The sequence below is a fragment of the Dromiciops gliroides genome, chromosome 2, assembly GCF_019393635.1.
Source record: "Dromiciops gliroides isolate mDroGli1 chromosome 2, mDroGli1.pri, whole genome shotgun sequence".
In the NCBI taxonomy this organism is placed as follows: domain Eukaryota; kingdom Metazoa; phylum Chordata; class Mammalia; order Microbiotheria; family Microbiotheriidae; genus Dromiciops; species Dromiciops gliroides.
In genome coordinates, this window is record NC_057862.1 from 434,816,556 (window position 1) to 434,837,017 (window position 20,462).

At 39.5% G+C, this 20,462-nt stretch overlaps 1 protein-coding gene across 1 annotated transcript in view; it reads left to right on the forward strand.

Annotated features, from left to right (window-relative positions):
• The window catches only part of MAN1B1 (mannosidase alpha class 1B member 1), a 36,814-nt gene extending 17,016 nt beyond the window's left edge, over window positions 1-19,798 (forward strand). Inside the window, exons 7-13 of the mRNA XM_043983534.1 lie at window positions 1,179-1,327; window positions 2,144-2,332; window positions 3,616-3,806; window positions 8,333-8,453; window positions 14,173-14,370; window positions 14,649-14,780; window positions 16,858-19,798. Of these exons, the coding sequence (XP_043839469.1) occupies window positions 1,179-1,327; window positions 2,144-2,332; window positions 3,616-3,806; window positions 8,333-8,453; window positions 14,173-14,370; window positions 14,649-14,780; window positions 16,858-17,061 (1,184 nt within the window). The 3' untranslated portion in view covers window positions 17,062-19,798. The remainder of the gene's footprint in view (window positions 1-1,178; window positions 1,328-2,143; window positions 2,333-3,615; window positions 3,807-8,332; window positions 8,454-14,172; window positions 14,371-14,648; window positions 14,781-16,857) is intronic.
• Window positions 19,799-20,462: the final 664 nt, after the last annotated feature.

The window sequence follows — 20,462 nt, forward strand, 5'->3', positions numbered from 1 at the left end:
GGCATAAAAGTACTTTTTTGTTTTAATGGTTTATAACAATCACAGTTCACACACATATGTATTTACATATCTATCATATATAAAATTTATGTTTCTCTTCATATTAGCCTCTATCACTTTCTGCTTGTATCCGCTGCTCTAGGTTGTAAAAAAGAAGTCTGGGCAGCTGAAGTAGAGCTCCCTCTACTGTACAGCTTAATTTAATTGTAGTTTTTCAAGTCTTATATGGTGCCTTTTGTTTACACATTTCTTAGATTGAAGCCCTTTAACTATATTCCTCTTACCCCTAAATGAATCCTCCCCCAACAAAGAAAAATACCTGAACAAATTGACCAATATTCTAGGTGCCCATATCTGACATTTTATCTGACCTCTACTAAGTTAAGGCAATTATTGTGTTTTATCAGCTATACTTTAGGACCAAGATTGATTATTGATTTTTTTTTTAATTATTGAATTTAATCTGAGTTCAGCTGCCTTTAAGTTTGGACAGCTTTAAAATAAGTTGCTGGTACCATTTGTTTGTCAAATCTAAAGTCTGTGTCTTCTTTAGTCATAAGGAGAGCTGTCAGTTTGTGAAAGATTATTATATCTAATCTTAGTACAGATCTGGTCTACCGTATACATGTCCTGTTTCCAGTGTATTTCTTCTCCATCTAAATTTTAAACTTTATGGTCCTACTTAGATTATGGGCAATATATCTTTAAAATTCTGCCCCTTCTCCCCATCCCACCCCCCCACCCAAAGGATGTGCTCTAGATACTTTAAAACTGTCGTGTGTTTTTGTTTTTAACTTAGAGGATTTGCTGTGGTTTGGCTATATCTTGGCCATCTCAAATGAGAAATATTTGCAAAGTGCTTAGGACAGTGCCCAGCTTTACATAAGCACTACATAAATGCTTATTCCTTTTCACTTCCCCTTCCCCCTTGCCACTGAGAAACTAGTGTCTTTAACTATTCTTATTTGGAGTCCTGCTTAGGTATTCCCTTTAATCCCAGGTTTAGGCTTGACATGGAAAACTCATTTGCTAGATGGAAATAATTTTTTAGGTGATATGGTTAGATTTTCAAACATGACCATAGAATCATAGATTTAGAGCTAGAGGGGATCTAAAATATATGCAAGTAATATACTTATCAATTCGGTCCCTTTGGCCTTTTTTGTTTTGCAACATAGAATTTGAAGAAGCCAAGGCATGGGTGAAGACGGAATTGAATTTTGGAAAAAATGTGGATGTAAATCTATTTGAGAGTACTATCCGAATCTTGGGTGGACTTCTGAGTACCTACCATTTATCTGGAGATAGTCTTTTTCTGGAGAAGGCAGTAAGTGATCTATCTGAGTTTCCCAATTCAAGGTGCTTTTCTTTCCCCCTTAAAGTCACTGAATTGATATTTTCTAGAACTCTAGAATTTCTTTTTTGTGATTTTTGTTACTGCCATGTTTAGGCTAAGGGAGGGGCTAATTTTATTAAAATGTACTCTTTTAGAGTCATCTAGCAGCTTAATCAGATCGTTGTCTGTAATATGAGGTTGGCAATTGGTGCTTCTTCCACTTATAATTTGGGGGGTGGGGTGAGGGAATGAGGGTTAAGTGACTTGCCCAGGGTCACACAGCTAGTAAGTGTCAAGTGTCTGAGGTCAGATTTGAACTCAGGTCCTCCTGAATCCAGGACTGGTGCTTTATCCACTGCGTCACCTAGTTGCCCCCACTTATAATTTTTAAAGAAATGTAATTCAGTGATAATTACAAGTTGTATTTGAGTTTATATTGAGTTGGTTGGGTACATGCAAATAACAGTTCCTCACATTTGTATAGTGCCTTCTAGTTTGGTACTTTATCTTATTTAAGCCTTTTTCATGGTCCTGTGAGATAGGAATTATCCTTCATTTACATAAGAGAAAATTGAGTCTCAAAGAGGTCAGGTGACTTGCCCAGCCAAGGTCACAGCCTGTTAGTGACAGGACAAAGACAGAACTTTGGTCTTTTGAGCCTTTTTCTAGTGTTCTTTCCCCTGAAGCTGTTTCCTTAGGCATTTCTATGGTTGCAGCTTAGTATCTCACCAAGCAGCCCTTACCTGAAAAAAAGTAATCTCAAGGACTTTTATATGTTTTGTTGAATCTTCTCCTTTTTTTTATTAGAAAGATATTGGAAATCGGCTAATGCCAGCATTCAACACCCCCTCCAGGATCCCATACTCTGATGTAAACATTGGCAGTGGTGTTGCCCATCCTCCTCGATGGACCTCTGATAGCACTGTGGCAGAGGTTACAAGTATCCAGCTGGAGTTTAGAGAGCTTTCTCGGCTCACTGGAGATATGAGATTCCAGGTATAAACCAAATAGTTAATTAGATATTTCCCTCTCAGGAAAAGGGAAACTTTTATAATAAGGGAGGACTTAAACTACTTATGGTCCCCTCTCTTTACCTTTATCCTTTGCTAATTATTGCAAGAGGTTTGATTTTATAGTGTGCTACAATAGTTGTACAAAAATAAATGTTAATAGCTTAGAAGTCTGTTTGTAGTCCCAAATAAAGAGTATAAAACTAACTTAGCAGACACCATCATAAATTAGTCATCTGGCTAAGTTTTTTGGGCTTGCTTTTCATTGACTTGGTTCTAACAGGTCTTCATGAAGGAAAATCGTGGTTGGGGTGGGTTTCTCCCTTAGGTGGAAAGATGGAAGTCATTTCTCTTTCACATTCTTTAAATCCCATAGATTTATTAAAAGAGGCAAATAATTGCCTTTATTCCTTTGTGTCAGTTCCTTATTGTGGTTCCCAGTTGAATTCTCTGCTATTTTAAAAACAAAACAGCTTTTAGGTTTCAAAATCTGAACTTGTGGGATTGTTCAACCCTTTACAGACTCCAGTTTGGGTTGACAGTTCATGTATCTATTCTGGGTGAGCTACTACTACTTTGAATATGTAATTTAGAAGCTATTTCATAGGTGCATGGATTCAAGGAAGCTTAGAACTAGACTGACCTTTAGAGATAATCTAGTTCATCCCCCATAATTGATGCTTTTAAAGGTCATAATGAAGCTTGAAAACAGATTTGTTTTTCCTTTGCCTTCCAGGAAGCTATATGAGTCAATAAAATTCACCCAGAATTCAACAAAGATTTATTAATCATTTCATATGAGCCATTGGTCAGTGGCAGGCATATTATAGAATAAAAGGCTATGTAGTCATTAGGTGGAATAAAAATTGACTAGGGACTTGAGAATTGTTAGGAAGGTAAATTAAGCTCTTCTCTACCGTATCAGAGAAAACCTGCCAGCAACTTGTTGGTCCCTAAATTACTTTAATATTGTGTACCAGTGTCTGAATTGCTTTTATAAACCTCATTTAGAGGTTTATATTCTGAGTTAAGCCTTTGTTAAATTCCAGCCAGGTGCTGTTTGGTTATGGGAAATGAAGGCTGCCAGGCAACATTTGGCTTTTTTCATGATGACCTATTCTGCCAACCTTAATTAGGAAATAAAGTTGAGTGAGGCAGACTGGATGTTCAGAGATTCATCTAGCTCACTTTGACCTCTTGCTTAGCTCTAGAGCCATGACATTCACATATTTGTTCTCTTTTCCCTGTTTCCTCTGTTGAATGCTACAGACAGCTGTGGAAAAAGTGATGAAACATGTTCATTCCCTATCAGGGAAGAATGATGGCTTGGTTCCCATGTTTATCAATACCAACAGTGGCCTCTTTACTCACCTGGGAGTCTATACTCTAGGTGCCCGAGCTGACAGCTACTATGAATATTTGCTGAAGCAGTGGATCCAGGGAGGAAAGAAAGAAAATGAGTGAGTTCTATTTTCTCTACTTTTGAAATAAGGTCTTTGTGAATTCAATTTGTGCCATAGCCCTCTACTGGCATTCTAAGATATAATTAACCAAACATTTTGTAAGTGCCTACTGTATGCAGAACAGTGGGTAGGCACTGGAAAAGATGAATTCTGGATAAGACATGGTTTCTGCACCACATGGTTTTCATTTCCTACTATGGTTCTGTGTCATGCAAGTATAATACAAAGTAATAACATAATTGCATTAAGAATAAACAAGCAAAGCGAGTTCTGAATGGGAAAGTTAATTACTAAATAGGAGAACCATCCAAGACTTTTTGGAGAAGATTAACATTTGAGTTGGGTTTTACAGGATGGATAAGAAGTCTACAGGTGGAGATGTGGGGTTAGGGTAAGATCTAGGCACAGGGGTACTACTTATGAGCAAAGGCAACAGTGGGGAAGCACAGTGTCTATTCAGGAGATAATAAATAGTACAGCTTGTTTGGAGTGTCATAATACGTAGAGGGGAGTTATAAGGCAGGAGAGACATGCTGCCACTATATGGAGGCCCACAGGAATTCTCATTTATTTATTTATTTATTTGGTGAGGCAATTGGGGTTAAGTGACTTGCCCAGGGTCACACAGCTAGTAAGTGCTAAGTGTCTGAGGCTGGATTTGAATTCAGGGCCGGTGCTTTATCCACTTGCACTACCTAGCTGCCTCAGGCCACAGGAATTTTAAGCTAAAAAATTATAAATTTACTCAGACAGTAGTATGCCAGTGAAGAGTTGTTGTTTTTTTTCCTTAAATTTTAGTGAGGCAATTGGGGTTAAGTGACTTGCCCAGGGTCACACAGCTAGTGAGTATTAAGTGTCTGAGGCCGGATTTGAACTCAGGTACTTCTGACTCCAGGGCCGGTGCTTTATCTATCCACTGTGCCACCTAGCTGCCCCAAGGAAGAGTTTTAACAGAAAAATGATATGACTGAATATCTTGGGTAAGGATTAGTCTAGTAGCAGTATAAAGGGATCAGTGGGCAGAGACAGTTGATAGGAAGATCCAGAAGGAGGCTGTTATCCAGGTAACTGTTAACAAGGGTCTTAGGAAGGTAGTGATAATGGGAATAAGACAGTGGGAATGGATCAAAGAGATGTTGTGTAAGTAGAATTGGAGTTGGTGACTAATTGATTTCCCCTTTTATATCCAGTCATTTACCAAGTTCTGTCAGTTCTGTTTGTATAATAGATAACACAAAGCTTTTAAACATGACTGACAGGAATAATGACATTAGACTAGAATTTGTTTTTTAAGGAGATGATAAGCTTGGTTTTGGAAATGTTAGATTTGAAATGATGATAGGATGTCCAGGCGGAGATGTCCTGTAGGTAGTTGTAGACAGGTCTAGATTTGTTATGTCATCAGTTTAGGGGAAGTAACCATGTAGAAAACTCCTTCTGCTGATTTGTATTAATAGCTCCATTGTAACTTAGTCTTAGAGAGTTGTCTAGGACACTAAGAACTTAAACGATTTAACCATGGTCACATAATGAGAAGGTAGTATTTGAACTGAGGTTGTTCTGAGTTCAAAACCAGGCGTCTACTTTGCTGGGCTGTTTTTCAGTTGGAAATGCAGGCCTTGAAAATACAAAAAAAAAAGGTTTTTCATTTCTTCACCCATCATTATTTAAAGTTGTTTTATTTTAATTTTAGGTCTGCATTCTCTCCCTTTCACTTCCTCTTTTCCCCATGTTGTAAAAGAAAATACCAACAACCTCCTGCCCTTGTTACAAATATGTGTAATCAAACAAAACAATTTTCTGCATTGGCCATATCCAAAAATTTTTGTCTTAATCTGGACTCTTGAGTACATCGTGCCTCTATCAGGTGGCAAATAGTTTGTTGGGGTTTTTTTGGTGAGGCAATTGGGGTTAAGTGACTTGCCCAGGGTCACATGGCTAGTAAGTGTCAAGTATCTGAGGCTGGATTTGAACTCAGGTTCTCCTGAATCCAGGGCCAGTGCTCTATCCACTCTGCCACCTAGCTGCCCCCCAAAATAGTATTTTTTACTGGGAGTCCTCTAGACTTATAGTAGGTCATTGAAACACCAATAGTCTTAACAGTAGGACTTTTCAGACTCTTAAGAAGACAAGCTTATAATATGACAGAAAAGGAAAATGACATGTTGGAAGAGATGTGGGAAAATTGGGACACTAATGCTGTGTTGGTAGGGAGTTGAGAATTGATCCAGCCATTTTGGAAAGCAATTTAGAACTATGCCTAAAGGACTATAAAACTGTATAGCCTTTAATTCAGCAATACCACTACGAGGTCTGTATGCCAAAGAGATAAAAAAACAAAGAGGAAAAGGATCTATATGTACAAAATAATTATAACAGCTCTTTTAGTGATGACAAAGAATTGGGAAATGACTGAACAAGTTGTGGCATATGATTATGATAGAATACTATTGTGCTATAAAAATGATGAGCAGGATTCTCTCAGAAATGGGAAGACTTACATGAACTGATGCAAAGTGAAGTGGAGTGAGCAGAACCAGGAGAACACTGTATACAGTAACAGCAATATTGTACAATGATCAATTGTGAATGACTTAACTATTCTCAACAATACAAAGATCCAAGACAATTTTGAAGGACTTAGGAAGAAAAATACTATTCACATTCAGAGAAAAATCTGATGAAATATAAATACAGATTGAAACATACTGCTTTGTTTTTTACTTTATTTTTCTCGTTTTGGGGAGTTTTTTAGGTCTGTGTTTTCTTTCATAACATGACTAATACAGAAATATGTTTTGTATGGCTGCACATTTATAACCTTTATCTTAAGGAGGGAGGGTGGGAGAGAATTTGGAACTAGTTTGGAATTTGGAAGATAGTTAAAAATGATTGTTAAAATTGTTTTTACATGTAATTGAAAAAAAAAAATTTTTCCTATCTTTTAAAAAAACTTTTTTCCTATCCTAAAAACGACAAGTTTATATTGAACAGTTTAAATGTTGATTTAAAAAAAAACAAACTAGTTTAACTCATGGGGGAAAAGTGAAATCTAGATCACCTTTGCCATAAAAACTTTGTTGATCCTCTCTACTGTAATTTTCTTTGAAGTTTAAATCAAACTTTATGTTGCCATCTCTGTTTCACTTGGGATTAATAGAATATTGTTAACTTTGTTGTATTAAGAAATATTTAAGATATTGTGGGAGACATTTTCATTGTTATAAGGTCTGTAAGCTAAAGCCTCAAGTGAATTTGACTTTACTGAGAGAACTGTGGGATTTTATATAATCTTTTTAAGGTAAGAAAGAAGAGAAAACATGTATCTTTATGGACAAAAGAAAAAGTTGTACTAGGATTTGTCAAAGTCTATTTTTTTTTTTTTTTTGGTGAGGCAATTGGGGGTTAAGTGACTTGCCCAGGGTCACACAGCTAGTAAGTGTTAAGTGTCTGAGGCCAGATTTGAACTCAGGTACTCCTGACTCCAGGGCTGCTGCTCTATCTACTGTCAAAGTCTAATTTGAAATCTTATTGTTATAAATAAAAACACTGGCCTTGGTCTTAGAATAATTGGAAGTCCCAGTTCTAGCACTTAACCTACTGGTCATATAACCTTGGGCAAATAACTTCCCTGGGCCTCTGTTTCCTCATCCATAAAATGAGAGTGATATACACGGTACTGCTGGAAAATGCACTTGGCAAAGCACTGTAGGAATCTGTTTATTATATTATATTAGTCCTTGTGATTCCTTGGTTCAGAAACTCTCTTTCCTAATGCAGATCACAACTTAAAATGTTAAAAGAGTTGCTTCAGGTTCAGGGTAGTGAAATAACCTATCCATGCGGATACAGTAGCTAGCTTAAGATGAAATTGGATCCCAGGTCTTTGAGGGCTTTTTAATATCAACACTCGGCTGCATTTGTATGTAAGTGAAGGCATATCATCCACCAACCCTTCTGAGTCACCTTCAAAAGTTCTGCATTCCGGGGCAGCTAGGTGGCGCAGTGGATAGAGCACCAGCCCTGGATTCAGGAGTACCTGAGTTCAAATCCGGCCTCAGACACTTGACACTTACTAGCTGTGTGACCCTGGGCAAGTCACTTAACCCCCATTGCCCTGCAAAAAAACCCAAAACCAAAAAAAAGTTCTGCATTCCTACATGCTAGAAAATCATTTATAGGGAAGACCAGACAGATTTATTGTGTCCTTGAAAAGGCAGTGCAGCATTGTAGATAGAAAACTGGCCTCTGACACATGCTAGCTTCGTGACCCTGGGTAAGTTACTTAACTTCTTAATGACCAAATCAGCTTGATAAGATTAGAGATGCAGAGCATGTGCTGATCTGCTTTGGTAGTGGGACATTACTTAGGAGCAAGCATTCTGTACAAGTGTAATCACAGGTCTTGTTTTCTTTCACCCTGTCTCCCCCTCCAATCCTTGTCCTTAGATGAAGCTCAGACATGGATCATAGGAATGCAGATGTCTATGTGTATAAAATTGGGAAATTGTTTTAATTAACAGATTGCTGGAAGAGTATATTAATGCCATAGAAGGGGTCAAAAGACATCTACTTCGGAAATCTGAGCCCAGCAAGCTGACTTTTGTGGGTGAACTTTCTCATGGCCGCTTCAGGGCCAAGATGGTGAGTTTCTGTGTACCCTTTGTTGCTTTATGGATGTGGTGACATTTTCCAAGAGTAGGGAACTTTATTGAGGCCAGCTGAACAAAATCGTATAAGATTAAATGCCCAAGATGAGTTCTTAACTATCATGAAAAGAATGTGAAAATGCCTGGCTCTGACCCACTGAAATCAGGAGGGAGAGAAGACCTTGATGCTAACCCAGACAGACCTTCAAGTAGATGTTTCACAAAGTTCTAATGCTGCAGTGTTAGTCATTATGGCGGGATGTGTTCTTATTCAAAGAAATAGATCTTCTGAGTCATAGTTTTCTGTACCAAACAACTTGGCTGCAGGTAGACCACAAGACATTTCTCTCCTTTTAGACAGGTTTTCCCACTTCTCTCCAGTAAAAATCTATAGACTCCCACTGACTTATGGCCAGCAGAAAAACTTCAAAATTAGTTTCAGTAAAGAGTGGCTGGCATTTATCCAGTGTCATGATATGTCAAGTTGAGCTTGTTAGCAAGGAGTTAATGGAGTGTCCAAGACTCTTTATACCATTCATTGCTTTGAGATTTTTTTTCTGTTAAAAAGTTACTTACCCTTTTTTTTCTTAAGTATCCCATTATGAAAGGATAGAGACTTAACACTTACTAGCTGTGTGACCCTGGGCAAGTCACTTAACCCCAATTGTCTCACCAAAAAAAAAAAAGAAAGAAAGAAAAGAAAGGATAGAGGCTTTGGTAGAATTTAAGTTGTCTATGTTTGGGTATTCAGCTAGAAAGTAATTCTAACTTAGTATGCTAATATCATGGCTCTTACAGCCAATTCTCTTCCTCCAGCCCCAGTGTTATCCTCTTGGCTGGGTTTGGATATGCTCTTCAGCCTTGATTTTGAAATGTGGCTAATTTAGCCAGTGTTGTCAATGGGGAAATAGGGTTTTATCTTCCCTGTTATATCCCGAAGGGTAGTGTGCAGTAAAGCTGACAAGAAAGTTGTGATTTTTGAGATTCCGCTATTTGCCATTCACCTCCAAAAATAGATCAATGACTATGACAACAAAAAAACTATTGTTCAGAACAAACCTATGAATGTAGCCTAGTTGTATTGATAGAAGCAATAATGGCCAGAACAAGAGGTGTTAGTTTGTCCCTAGTCATTTGTAGTATGATGTTTGATTCTCACTGTTGTTTTAAAATGAACATTGACATATCTGAAAAAATCTGGAAAAAAAAAAAAAGCCTACAAGACTGATAAGGGAGCCTGGAGGCCATGCAGAAGAAGTACACAAATGGGTTGAAGAAATTGGGGGTGTTTGTCCTGAATAAGAAGTATGGGGGAAGTTTGAGTAACTCACATGCCATTGTACAGAAGAGGGCAGACTTACCCTGCTCAGTTTGAGGACTAAAAATAGTGATGGAGACCACAAAGAGACAGATTTCTGCTGGATGTTGGAATCACAGGATCATAGATTCAGATCTGGATTGGACATTGGTGGTTATCTAGTTCAACCTCCTCATTTTATAGATAAGGGAACTGAATCCCAAAGGAAAAGTTAGTGCTGTTCAAAAGTGGAATTGGCTGCCTCAGAAAGTGGTGCATTCCCCATCCCTGAATAAATAATACAGCTTGTTTATCTTTTCCCCAAAAATCTTATTTCTGTTTCTCCTGGATATCTTAAGGTTGCAAATAAAATCATGCAATCTGCTCAGCAATTCAACTATTATTAAGGGCCTGCTATGTGCAAGATGTGTTCAGGGCTCTAACTAGGAATTTGGGGCCAGGATCCCAAATTATGCCTAGGATGAACAGCAGGCTCCTAGACAAGAGGAGGCCAACAGAGAAGAAGGGTGGTGGCCTCACCATTCCCACTATAAAGAGGAAGCAGTCTTTCTCTCTCAACCCCCCCCCCCCCCCATTACTAGCAGGTGGGGCCAGTAGAGTGGTAATCCTCCTGCCAAACTGAAAAGAGATGTTTTGGGGAGGGAGGGAGGCCGAAAGGAGATTTGGAAGCCCCCTCAGGCTGGCAGTTTGGAGCTAGAAGGGACCTGGGGAATCATCAGTCGAGTTCCTTCATTTTTACAGAGGAAGAAGCTGAAGCTTCAGAGAGAGGCAGTAACTTCTTAAAGGAGGTTTATTCATTTTTTATTGAAATGGAGGCAGAACTAAGGTGGAGATGGCCCAGCTCTCCTAGACTCATAAGACTGGAATTGGGAGGGTCCTTAAGAGACCACCGTGTCCGATTCCTTTATTTTATTGAGGGGGAAACAGGCCCAGAGTTAGTTTTCTAGTTTTTTTCAGCCAGGTTGTTGCTGCTGCACTTCTGAAGAGCTACTCTTAGAGACTTGCTGATCCAGAGTCAGGCCTCTGTCCTCTCTCCCTGCTCAGAGGAGGCATGATTAATCCATTCAGCTTTGGAATGTCCATACTAGGGCCAAGTGTGTGTGAGTGCAAATTCACCTAGTTTTAGATCTAGCTGCTCATGCTTTCCTTCCAACTAGCTATCTACCTCAGCCATCTTGTCATCTGCATCCTCTCCCCATTCTTCCCCCTTCAGCCCATCTCTCCCTACCTCTCACCTTGGATGGCTTTATGAGACCAAAATTCACTTCTTCCTGTGTTGTCTTCCTCTAGTAGAATTGCAAGTTCCTCTCACCTTTTGTATTTGTATCTCTTGCACTTAGAACAGCACTTGGCATATAGTAAGTATTTAATATTTTTTATTTTAAAAAACTTTACTTGCTGAATTTCACAACCGCCAAATAAAATGAACATTCCATATACATTGCAGAAGAAAGAAGATTAATTGTACATGAAACTACAGTTTGTACACATCTCTATTTTTGTATAGCTTGCTTTTCTTTTAAAATATATAATAAACTCAACCTGTAGTTTTCAAAGCTGTTCTGCTTGTCTTATTTCTTTCTGCCTTCCTTTTCTTCTCTAAATTTAAAAAAAAAGTCTCCATGACCTTCTATCTTTTTTTCCCTCTGATCTATCTATATCCTCAGCTCCTCCTCCACCCCATCTGTTGGAGGGGGGAAAAGGAGATAACACAAAGCCCTTATAACAAATGTTTAGTCGTGCAAAACAAGTTCCCACGTTGTCTGTCTGAAAATGTATATCTTACTCTGCATCTTGAGACCATCACCTCTGTGTCAAGAGGTTCATCATCAGTCCCCTGGAATTGTGGTTGGGCATTGATGAGATTCACAAATTTTTCAAAGTTGCTTTTCCTTTATAATGATATTTCTGCATAACATGTTCTCCTGGTTCTGCTCACTTCACTTACAAGTTTCCCAGGTTTCTGTGCTTTTTCATTCATTTACATCCAGTACTACTCTTACTATCTTGTCTCTGTACCTCACTTGTTCTTTAGACAGCCTCCCCTGCCTTTTCTCCTCTCCTTAGCGGGGAGTACAAGCTCTGTCAGGGTCTGTTAAATCATTAAATATTTTACCTTGGAGCAATTTCTAATTTCTCCATCTTTGTGGATAATCCTATCCTTGGGCCTCTTAGTCCAAGGAAGACATGAAGGTGAATAGGACATAGTCCCTACTCTAGAAGAGGCCCTAGAGCATGTACTCCAAATGACAGTTACAAAATAGTATATAAAGAAGTACAAAAGAGATATAAAGTGGTGTGGGAACTCAGGAGAATAGCATCATTGTCAGTGCAGGGGAGGGGAATCATGGATGAGATAGTGTTTGAGCTGGGGCTTGAAGGATGAGTATTATACCAACAGACAGAAATGATGAACTCAAGGTACAGAATGAGATGTTTTCAGATATAGCCAATGTGGGGATTTATTTTGCTTGACTATGGATAGCTGCTACAGTGATTTTAGTTTTCTTTCAATTTGAGGAGAGGTGGGGACAGTGGAAGGGGACAGAACCCAGCAGCAATGTTGGGATTATCCAAATGGTTGGGGGAGGGGGATGACAAGGATTGCAGGTCATTGAAGCATTTTTAAAATGCATAGAACAGAATGAAGGTCAGGAGGAAGAACAGGTAGCTTTGGAACTAATGTGCTGAATTTATTTTATGCTTAAAGAGAAAAGCAAACTGTTTATGGCTTCTCTCCTGCATAGGAAAATGTTCACATTTGATATGGGTTAAAATCGAATTTTTAAAAATAGGCAAAAATTGGGGGGAATGGGCTGGGGATGTTGTTCTCTGTATGGAGAAGGGAATGGCAAACTACTCTGGTACCTTTGCCGAGAAAACCCCAAATGGGTCAGAAAGAGTCAGACACGACAACAACAGCAACAACAAATGTGGGGAACAGCCTGAGTAGTCATAGAGATGATTGGCAAATATGGGAAGTGTTTGAAAAGTGAATGGTACATGAAGGGGAATGATGGGAAATAAGTCTGCAAAGGTAGGATCATGATATCAAGGCTTTAGAACTGGAATGAACCTCAAAGGTTACGTACTCCAACCCCTTCATTTTACACATGAGGAAACTTGCCCAACATTACACTGATAGTAAATGCCAGAGGTGAGATTTAAGCCCAGGTCCTCTAAATCCAGTTTTCTGTGCACGATACCAGACACAGTGCCAAGTTGTGGAGGGCCTCAGAAGCAAGCTAACAAGTTTGGACTTTATTTGATGGGTAGTAGGCAGTTACTGAGACCTTTTTGCTTTTTTTTCAGATCAGATGAGATCAGTAATTAAATCTGTGTAAGAGAAATATTAGTCTGGAAGATATACATAGGATCAATTAGAGAGAGGAAAGAACTGAGGTAGAAAGAGTGATTGTAATTTTGCAGGTGTGGCAGCTCCATTCATTAAAGTCAGAAATAATGACAGCATGGATGTAAGTGGTGACAGCAAGAGTGGAAAGAAAGGCATAAATGTTTAGAAGGTAGAAGTGGTGGAAATGGGACTTGGCAACTAAATTTGGAAAATGAGTTATAAGGAGGACTCAGAGATAATGCTGATGTTTCAGCATAGGTTATTGGGAGGATGGGGAAGCTACTGACACCTGTAACTCTGCTGTTAACATTAGTAGATGGACTTTGACAGTTCAAGTTTTATTTCTGTTTGGCTTTGGAAAGTGTTTTGTTACTTTAATTTGAATGTGGCTATACCCCATCAGGGAATCCACAAGACTTAATGAAGTAGCAATAAAAAGAAAGATTTGATTTAGGAGAATGTAATTCTCCAGCTTTCTCCATCCTCCTTATTTCTCATCTCAGACTTATGTCAAGATACTGGCCCAATTAGAAGTACCCTCTGTATCCACATTTTTTTTATTTTAAATTTTTTTATTTTTTGCGGGGCAATGGGGGTTAAGTGACTTGCCCAGGGTCACACAGCTAGTAAGTGTCAAGTGTCTGAGGCTGGATTTGAACTCAGGTACTCCTGAATCCAGGGCCGGTGCTTTATCCACTGTGCCACCTAGCCGCCCCTGTATCCACTTTTAAGTAGTTTTGTTTAAAAAGTTGGTCTCTTTTAGGTCCTGTTAGATTGTACAGGCAGAATAAGAGAGCAAGTGGTAATGTTAACCAAGAAAATGAAAACAAGATTTGCCAGAGATAGACCAAAATGTGTATAATCAAGAGGAAACGATGTATATATTTATATGTTTGGAACACATTCATTGTAATTTTTAGTATCTAAACTAGTGCTTGGGCCTGTGAATGTCTAATGAATGCTGCTAGTGGACTGTCCTCAAAATGGCCACTTGAACATTGTTGAGGGTTTCAATGGTTTTTAAAAACTTCCAACTTTCAGGATCACCTGGTATGCTTTTTGCCTGGTACCTTGGCTCTTGGAGCTCATAGTGGATTAACAGCTGATCATATGGAACTGGCCAAAGCTCTTATAGAGACTTGTTACCAGATGTATCATCAGATAGAGACTGGCCTGAGCCCAGAGATTGTGTACTTCAACATTCATCCCCAGAAAGGCCATAAAGATGTGGAGGTCAAGGTAAGATGATGGTTTATTTGTTTGTTTATTTGTTTTTAGTGAGGCAATTGGGGTTAAGTGACTTGCCCAGGGTCACACAGCTAGTAAGTGTCAAGTGTCTGAGGCCAGATTTAAACTCAGGTCCTCCTGAGTCCAAGGCCAGTGCTCTATCCACTGTGCCACCTAGCTGCCCCATAGATGATGGTTTGATCTAGAAACCTCTGGCAAAGGAGACAATGGTTCACTTTTCTTTTTCTTCCAACTCTCCCTAAATTAATAATTTTTGTTTTCCTCTTCAGTCTTCAGATAGGCATAATCTGCTTCGACCTGAGACAATAGAGAGCCTCTTCTATCTGTATCGGTTTACTGGTGACAAGAAATACCAGGATTGGGGTTGGGAGATCTTGCAGAACTTCAACAAGTACACAAGGGTGAGGCCACATTTACAAACTCCTGAATTCTCCGCCCCCCCCCCCTTTTTTTTTTTGCAGGGCAATGGGGGTTAAGTGACTTGCCCAGGGTCACACAGCTAGTAAGTGTCTGAGGCCAGATTTGAACTCAGGTCCTCCTGAATCCAGGGCTGGTGCTTTATCCACTTTGCCACCTAGCTGTCCCCCAGTTCTCTGAACTCTTAATGGGAAAGGGTTTAGGCCCCATGTTCTGAGGCTTCCTTGGGGGTGTTCATCCCCTTATTAAGTCTGGGGAGGGGATAATTTATGTAATGTTGAGTGAATCTTAATTTACTCAACATTATATAAATATAAGAAATTTAATTATATTTGTTATGATTTATACCTGCAATGAGCTTTGTAGTTCCTTTCAGGCAATTTCCATAGTTTCTGTAGAAAGTTGATAGCAGATACATTACCAGAATGGTCTTGGGGTATGCCTGGGAGATTATCGGCCTCATTCTAGTTCTTTGTACACTCTAGTGCTTATTTCTAACCACTTGTTTCTAAACTTTCATTCCATGAAAATCTATTTGGTTTTCTTTAATGTACAGGAGTGCAGTTTGTCAAATTACCCATTTCTGCTTTTGGGTGGATTTCCAAGTGTCAAGAAGAAAAAGCTCCCTTTAGACCTTGACCTTTATTTTTGTTTTGTGAGGGTTTTTTCTGAACTTAAAAAAAAAATTAAAAAGCGTTTTTTTTTTCTCCTACCTCTTCCCAATTCCTCTTGGTTAAAAAAAAGAAAGTAAGATAGAAAAAATCCTTTTAACAAATATGTGTAGCCAAGCAAAACAAATTCCCCCATCAGCTGAAATGTATGTCTGAAATCAGCCAGAAATGTATGTCTCATTTTGCATCTTGAGGTCTGTCACTTCTCTTTAAGGAGGTAGAGCTTGTCTTTTTTAATGTGATATGTGACTAAGCTAACATTGTGGTATATGGTCTGTTCTTTGGGGTTCAGAGAAAAGTAGGAGAATAGAGTGCTAGATCCTGAGTCAGGAAGACCTGAGTTCAAAGTGGAGAAATACCTCATATACTTTTACTAGCTTTGTGACCTTGTACAAGTTACATTATTAACCTTAGTCTGCTTCGGTTTCCTCTACTGGAAAATACACTTCTTGCTTCGTTAGCATTCCCTCAAAGGGTCCAGGATTGCTGTGAAGATAAAATGAACCATATTTGTGAAGTGCTTAGCACAGTTCCTGGCACATAGTAAGGTGCTTAATAGATGCTTGTTCCCTTCCTCATCCCACCTCAATAATGGCAGGGTTTTCCTGCTGCAGCCCACTGGCTTCTGGGACATCCTGGGGCCAGGAGAGGTTTTATTGTTTTCCATAATTTGGGGTAAAAGGAATTTCCCTGGAATGATCTTTCGGAAGGGATTGCTGGATGGGTGGCTCTTTTTGAAAAAGGAAACTTTTTTTTTTTTTTAATGGGGCAGTGAGGGTTAAGAGACTTGCCCAGGGTCACACAGCTAGTAAGTGCCAAGTGTCTGAGGCCAAATTTGAACTCAGGTCCTTCTGAATCCAGGGCTGGTGCTTTATCCACTGCACCATCTAGCTGCCCCCAAAAAGGAAACTTTTGATGAATTCACAGAAGATTTACATTGGCTTTGTTGGGTGAATTGGCATTTTTAAGGTCTATAGTTGAATGAATGTTGACCTTTTGGGCTCATCTCCAAGGCACTGTTTTCTTCCCTAGTGACCTTTCTGAAACACTGCAAAATGCCTGCTGTAAAGTGTATTATGGTCTGAAATGACTGCTTTTAAACTTTGCTTCAGAGAGGGAGTGTGGATTGTGTTGGTTATAAGTTCACACTCTGGAGGATTGTTTTTCCCTTCCAAAGCTCTTTCTGATCCCCTGACGACTTCCCATTCTAGCCTAGGCAGAAAGTTAATTTGCATATATCTGAGATAACTCCTAGATAGGTTTCCATAGTGTAAATATGAACCTCTTAGCTTAGCAGTAGCTTCCAGGTGTTTTGCCCACTTTTGTTTTATTATGGCTCTGGTCTGGGTTTTGTGGTGAAAGTGACAACACCACGACTCTTTATTTGCAGGTTCCTGCAGGTGGTTATTCTTCTATCGATAATGTCCAGAATCCCAGCAACCCACAGCCAAGAGATAAGATGGAAAGCTTCTTTCTGGGAGAAACCCTCAAGTATTTTTTTCTGCTCTTTTCTGATGATATGGACCTCATCAACCTTGACCAATATGTATTTAATACAGAGGCTCATCCTCTTCCCATCTGGGCCCCAGCTTAACAGAAAGCCAGGAGAAACAGACCCTGGTGGAGGGGGGACAACTTCTCCTGGTCATGGGGCCTTTCCCAGGTGAGCAGGGGTCGTACACAGCACAATTTTCAGGCCTTCCTGGAGGACCAAATATGGGAAAGCCTTTCTCCACTTTGGAGAAATCAGCCATTCTTAGAAATCCAGCCGTGAAGTGTGTGCTGCACCCAGCTGCTGGGAGCCAGATGAAATCCGACTCAGGGCTGAAGTAGTGGGAGGTGGGAGGCCTGGTCTAAAGGGACCACCAGGGCCTAAGTCACCTTGTGCCATTTTCCTTAGGAGTCCCTGATTCAGGGGATTGTGCACACTGGCTTTAGGGGCTTCTTTCCCCTCAGGTTTTCAGATCATAGATTCAGCTAAAATGAGAAAGAATAAGTCAGAAACTTATAGTTTTGGGTTAAGGTTTGACCTAGAGATGGAATAAGCAGGAAGTCATTCCACCTTCACCAGATGATTACAGTGTGCTCAGCAGTGGTTCCAGGCACTCTGATCTCACTCCACTGAGACAAAACAGTGTGGTCATTTGAAAAGGGAAATGGCTTAAGAAGCATTTCTAGTATCATTCAGGAAGCACTGTGAATGTATCTGTGAAGGACATGGAGATCCTTGTGGAAAGTTAAGTATGGATATTGCTGCTGGTTTGGCTCCGTGGTATATAATTTTAGAGCTGTGTACTTTTTTTTTTTTTAACATGTAAGACTCAATGTGAAACAAAGTCAAAAATTGCTCATACATTTGTATTTGCATCAGTTAGACTCAGGTATTCTGACTGGAAAGGCTGCTTTGTGGTGCTGAGCTAGGAGGGCGTAGTTAGTTTAACTCAGCCTTGTCTTACTTTCCTCTCTCCTTTTGCCATATCCCCTCACTGGGGTGCACCAGGCTTTAATCCAGGCCTTTGTAAATTCCTGTAACCTGTAATGTCTTACTCATTTATATTGAAAGGATTGTCTGTTTGCTTAGGTTGTTTCCTTTAATAGGTCTGCTTGTGTAAATGGGATAAAGGACATTTCCTCTAAAGGACAATTTCTTTTTTGGGTTCACTTGTTGAAATTACATAATTTAACCATGGAATCCTCAAATGAGTTTTTTAAAGCATTCTTTCCCCCAAAGGTGCATAGATTGAATAGGAATTGTAGCTGACATAAAAGTGAGAAAAGATCACAGTACCCCAGAAGGGGAGTATTGTGGTAGCAGGTGTCCTGTGAACCAAGAGGCTTTTAATTTCTTGGCAGTCTTCTCTTTGGAAAGAGAGGTCCTGGGCAAGTCACTTAACCCCAATTGCTTCACCAAAAAAATAGCAATTTTCTGCAAGTTGGGAAACAGCTTGCCACATTTGATATTTATTTGTCATTAAGTAGGCATGAGCTTTCTTCCCTAGTTGGATGAAACTGTTCAACTATGTGGGACCACACGTAATTTTTGACAACACTTTATCATTCCTTGTGACAATAGCTCATGTGTAAAGTCCTCTCTGCCGTAAATAGAATTTATTTGAACATGTCATAAAGCCCTTGATGGTAGAAGTTAGGGACATCTTGCCATGAATAGATAATATGTGGTCTCCAATTTTTAAAATCTTAGGAAGAAGGATGGGGGTTTACAAATAGGTAGGCCCTGGGAATGATATGAATTTTCCCATGAGGTGTAGAGGCTGGACCATGGAAGCCATTTTCAGTCAAGCTGCAAACCAAGTCTGGTTTATGTCTATGTTGGGGGACTTTTGTACACTGTGAAAAAAAACATGCCAAGTGCTATTAGAATGTGGGAGGTTAGATGAATAGTGTCTTTTCCTTTTCTTTACATAAATACATGACTTTTCCCTAACTCATCCTATCACCACCACTGTTTCCTGGAACAGTTGCTTACTTGGGTTGGTTTTTCTTTTGTGTTTTGTGTCAGAGGGGAGGTGCCGGCAGAATTGATTCTGATCTTTCTTGGTTCATTGAAAGCACCCTTTCCCTGGATGACTTCCTCAAAAATAAGCCTGAATTGAACCAGATTGGCATACCTCTGTATTCCTTCACTTCAGTGTTTCATTTTGGGGAGGAAATTAGTGAGGAAGATACTTGCTATTTTTATGTAAACTTTAAGAAAGTTCATGGTATCTTGAGTTCTGCAGATAAGCTCCTAATTCTTACTTCTATCAACAAAGCCCATCCTAATTTCTCCTGCCAGAACTGTTCCCTAAGGACCATTCAGGTGGGAGGCGGCATGGTGAAGAAAGAACACTGAAAATCTGATTGAGTCTGGAGAAATGGGGTCTAGCCTCAGGTCTGCCAGTATCCATTTGACCTTGAGCAAGGCACATGGTCTCTGGCTCTCGGTGGAGGGAATTGAACTAGGTGATCTCTGTGGTCCCTTCTGGCTGTAAAACTAAATGACTGGGTGGCATCCTGATCTCCAGTGCCCTCATCTTCAACCAAAGGGAGAGAATGTGCCCTGGTGTCCTTAATGTGGGAGGATGCTGCTAAAAGTAGATTTACAGAATGTAAAAAGCATTGAATTTCTTAGAATCAAAAGACCTGGGCTAGGACCCAGGGCTCCTTACTCACAGGCCAGTGTACTCTATTACACCTTGTCACCCAGAAATTAATGTGCAAAAGAAACTCTAGGTCTTGTGGGGAAAGGGGAGAATTTTATTCTACGTTCTGAATCACCAAATAATGGAGTTCTATATTATACATTTTATTAAACTTATAAATTATTTTAAGAGCTTGTGTGGTGTGTTCTTTGAAAGCCTCAACACCTATTTTCTGGTCATTTGTTCTGGTGAATTCTAGTTCCCCAACTCAAGTATCCCTCTTTGTTACATATTTTTCACTATTTGGTAGTGATTGGATATGTGCTTTTGCTTGTTTACTTATATGTACTTAGGTATACTGGAAGGTAGCTATCTCTGTGATCACCCTTTGTGAATTTAGAAAAGTAGGGGATGGCTCCTGGGATGGGAATCATCTGTACCCATATGTCAAAAGCCAAGTCCCATTTAGGTAAAAGAAAAGTCAGTAGAGAAGACAATTTGGTCATCTCTACACACATGACTCCCAAGTCTATAGAGCTCGCCCTCATCACTGTCCCGATATAGTCACATGTTGTCAACTGCCTATCAGGTATCAGATTTTGCATATAGGCTTGATTTATCAAACCCAATAGGTCCCAAAATGAAATATCTTATCACCCTTTCCTAAACCTGTCCTCTATCCAAACTTCCTTATCTTTTGTTGAGGTTGGCAGCATCCTCCCAGTGTTCCAAGTTTGTGACCTTATAGTTTTCCCTAACTTTTCCATTTCTCCTCCCTTCCATATCCAGTTACCTAGTCTTGTGAATTCTATCTCTACAACATCTTTTGCATCTATATCCCATCATGGTCAAC